At 40.4% G+C, this 3,845-nt stretch overlaps 1 protein-coding gene across 1 annotated transcript; it reads right to left on the reverse strand.

Moving 5' to 3' along the window:
* Nucleotides 1-1,734: 1,734 nt before the first annotated feature.
* On the reverse strand, nt 1,735-2,492 carry LOC122021769 (high-affinity nitrate transporter 3.1-like). The gene is made up of 2 exons (XM_042579927.1): nt 2,331-2,492; nt 1,735-2,247 (listed from the first exon to the last, which is right to left on the reverse strand). The coding sequence occupies exon 2, from the start codon at nt 2,060-2,062 to the stop codon at nt 1,769-1,771; it is 294 nt and encodes a 97-aa protein (XP_042435861.1). The 5' UTR covers nt 2,063-2,247; nt 2,331-2,492; the 3' UTR covers nt 1,735-1,768.
* Nucleotides 2,493-3,845: the final 1,353 nt, after the last annotated feature.

A 3,845-nucleotide genomic window follows, 5' to 3' on the forward strand; every position in this document is an offset into this window, starting at 1 on the left:
GACGAACTTTGCCTAACCGAGCATACATGAGCGCAAGGGCGCTCGCTCGGCCTGCTGTCGGTCGATACTAAGCTGAGAATATTATATAAGGCTAAATGTCTTTATGCTCGGATGGGTTATACTCGGACGAGCATATACGAGCGTGAGGGCGCTCGCTCGGCCTATGGTCGGTCGGTAAGATGGTGGGAATATTATATAAGGCTAAATGCTTTTATGCTCGGACGGGCTTTGCCCGATCGAGCATACATGAGCGCGAGGGCGCTCGCTCGGTCTGCTGTCGGCCGGTACTAAGCTGAGAATATTATATAAGGCTAAATGCCTTTATGTTTTGGCGGATTTTGTCCGGCCGAGCATACATGAGTACGAGGGCGCTCGCTCGGCTTGCTGTCGGTCGGTACTAAGCTAAGAAGATTATATAAGGCTAAATGTCTTTATGCTCGGGCGGATTTTACCCGGACAAACATATACGAGCGCGAGGGCGCTCGCTCGGCCTGCGGTCGGCCGGTAAGATGATGAGAATATTACATAAGACTAAATATCTTTATGCTCGAGCGAGTTTTACCCGGATGAGCATATACGAGCGTGAGGACGTTCGCTCGGCCTGCGATCGGGCGATAAAATGATGGGAATATTATATAAGACTAAATACCTTTATGTTCGAGCCGGCTTTGCTCGGCTGAGCATACATGAGCGCGAGGCCGCTCGCTCAGTCTCTCGGCCAATACTAAGATAAAAAATATTATATAATACTAAATGTTTTTATGCTCGAACGGATTTTACTTGATCGAACATATATAGACACCGAGATAATTATTCTATCTTTATTCGATCGACGATTAAACCTCTTTCATATTTCTGAATTTAATTTTTTTTTCATTTATTTGACCCATCTAATATAATTCGTATCAATATGATTTATTTAAAGATGGACCACATGATAAAGAATCAAATTGAATATTGTGCTCTTATCTGCCTTCCTTTTTGTACGAACAAAGTGCATCGTCAAACTTTTGACATATATTTGAGTCGTACATTGAAATTAGCTCAGGCATCTGCAGTGGGAGCTCCGGATATGGCAGTACGCTTCTTCCCCATGTGGCAAGAGCGACTCCGTACATATAGAACCACTCCTTCATTGTTTTTTTTTAATTAAAATAAGTTTTTTATTTTAAATATAATATTAGAGATAGCTTTTTAATTAGGAAAGAGATACACTATGTGGAGGTTTAAAAAAATATGGAATCAAAGGCCAGTTGAAAAGTTTTTTAAATAACAAAAAGATATATGAGATTCTTTATTTTTAATATGATATGAATATGATAGAGAGTTCTCCGAGAGATCTAACGATTGTAGATGCTCTAGAGACGAATCAAGAGGACGATCTAACGATTGTAGATGCTCTAGAGACGAATCAAGAAGTCCTCAGGACGTAGCATAGACGGTGGGCGCATGATCTCTTTAGCGTAATGATCAATGATCGATTTTTATAAATTGACGACCTGATATTTATCCCACTATACATTTGATACTTATGTATCTATATATACCTTCCTCCATATTCATAAAATCGACCCTAAAAACATCGTTACTATAGTGTATCTATATTTTCCATAGACGAACCAAGAAGAGGTAGTCCATCTTCCTTATTACTCGAACGAAGTTTGAATATCCAAATTATTAAAAATATATATAAGATAATTATATGTATTTTTCATAATGATCACAATCCACGAACCTAATTAGAAGAAAAGATTTTCTCATTTCTTCTTCACTTCTGCTTCCTCTTCTCCCCCACGAAGAAGAATATTACCAGCGCCCCCACCGAGACGGCCGAGAAGCATCCTGCGGCGACGTCCAGCGACGCGTGGCGGCCGCTGATGCCCACCACCTCGAACAAGTTCGCCCTCTTCCCGTCGTCCGTCGTCTGCCCGTAGCCCACCTGGGTGCCGTCGGCGTTCAGCGCGTACGCCCTCACGAAGTAAGTGGCCGTGGGGACGCTGCGCTCCACAGTGTACGCATAGGAGTACTCGGCGCCGCCGCCTCCGTAGGCCTCGGTCATCATCTTGAACTGGCACGTCTTGTCCTTCTTCAGGCTGTCGTAGGTCTTGCGCCACCCGCGGTCTATCTGGCTCGCCGGCGCGTAGCAGAGGAGGAACTTGACCTTCTCGTAGCCTGAATCGACGCCGACCGGCAGGCTCCGGTTCAGCGACCACCGCACCGTGATCCGGTCTTAGCCGGCGTGCAACACTGCGACGCGCAGACAAGACTCATTCCGCTGACTCAAGAGGTATGCGGAAAAAGTTGAAGATCTTTAAGGACAAATTTCAAACCTTGGCCCGGATCTGGAGACGCAGTCACCACGATGGTCTTGGGAAGGGAAGAGAAGAGAACCGCCATGGAAGGTGTCAAAAAGCTTACCAGTTGGAGAAGAAGAGGAAGAAGAAGAGAAATCTGAGAGGAGAGAGAGACGGCCATTAATTCTCTTGTCCGTGTTTTCGTTGGGGGGAGGAATGAAAGAGGCGTAGACCTTGTAGCATTCATGCATGAGCCAAGGCGATGGAGATCTAAATTGCTGAGCTGTCTTTTGGGGCATTTATTGTGTGTGAGTGAATTAAGATTCAAATTGACTCCGTTATTTATCTTTCCTCCCGTAATCTGGAGACGGAACGAATATTGTGGACGTATCACGTAATAGGAAGAAGAGGGTTCACACGCATAGCAGCACTAAAACAAGCTGGGAAGGTCCAACTATTTAATACAATAGATTAATTCCGAAAATACACGATCTTTACCTATCTTTACCTACATAATTTATACACACTTTTGGATCAATTTTAAAATATGCATTCTATTAGATTCAAATTATATCCTCTTATTTATTCGCTCAACTATTTTTCCACATCATCAGTGGGGCTAAGGTCATATTTAATAACGTGGAATGGAATGAAAATTAATGTCGTATCTCAAATCAAATACACGAGTTGACATTTGCAGTTTGAGTTGAATCTTCACATTCATTATTTGATAATTTACCGAAGGATGTAGATTTTTAAATTTATCAAAATATTATTTTGATATTTATCAAAGAATCTCATTTTTTTTTACCGTCGTTTCTCACTCTCTCATCTATTTACTCTCTCCCATGCATGCAACCAATTTAATTTTTCCTCTCCATTTTTTTCTTTCCTATTTTTTTTCCATATGTGCATGCATAACATAGGCTTGATATATAAATCATATCAGACCCACAACATTTAGAGTTTAGTTAATTTTTTGATAACATTTTAATACATTCGGAGAAATCGAAATAATCAATAAATGATATATTTAAATTCTTTGCAACCCTAGAAATCTATAGAAACTGATCCATTATTTATTCGGCTTATACGGAGGTATAACATTGTAATAATGATGAATTGGCAAAAATCCTTACGTGAGGGTCTGATCTCCTATAACAGGGTTGAGAAAAAAAAAGAGAAGATAAAAAAGAGAACAGGAAAGAGAAGATACGTTGCATGCATAGGAAGAAAGATAATATAGAGAAATGACAAAGAAAAGAAAAAGGAAATCAATTAAATTTACCAAGAGGGTAGAATGGGAAGATCACTGTAAAAAGGTGCGCCCTTTGGTAAATGCCAAAGTTGCGTGCACCTTTTGGTAAATTCAAAAACTTAAGTACACATTTTGGTAAATTACCGATCATTATTTCATTTACGATGGATCCCTTTCAACACCTCAACTAAATTTTTTAGATACTCACCCTTATATGATTCGATGATTATTTATTTATGATATCCAGGTAAGCTGCTCAATTAAGATTCAATATAATAAACCTTCATTTATCT

This window comes from Zingiber officinale, chromosome 9A (genome assembly GCF_018446385.1).
Source record: "Zingiber officinale cultivar Zhangliang chromosome 9A, Zo_v1.1, whole genome shotgun sequence".
NCBI lineage: Eukaryota > Viridiplantae > Streptophyta > Magnoliopsida > Zingiberales > Zingiberaceae > Zingiber > Zingiber officinale.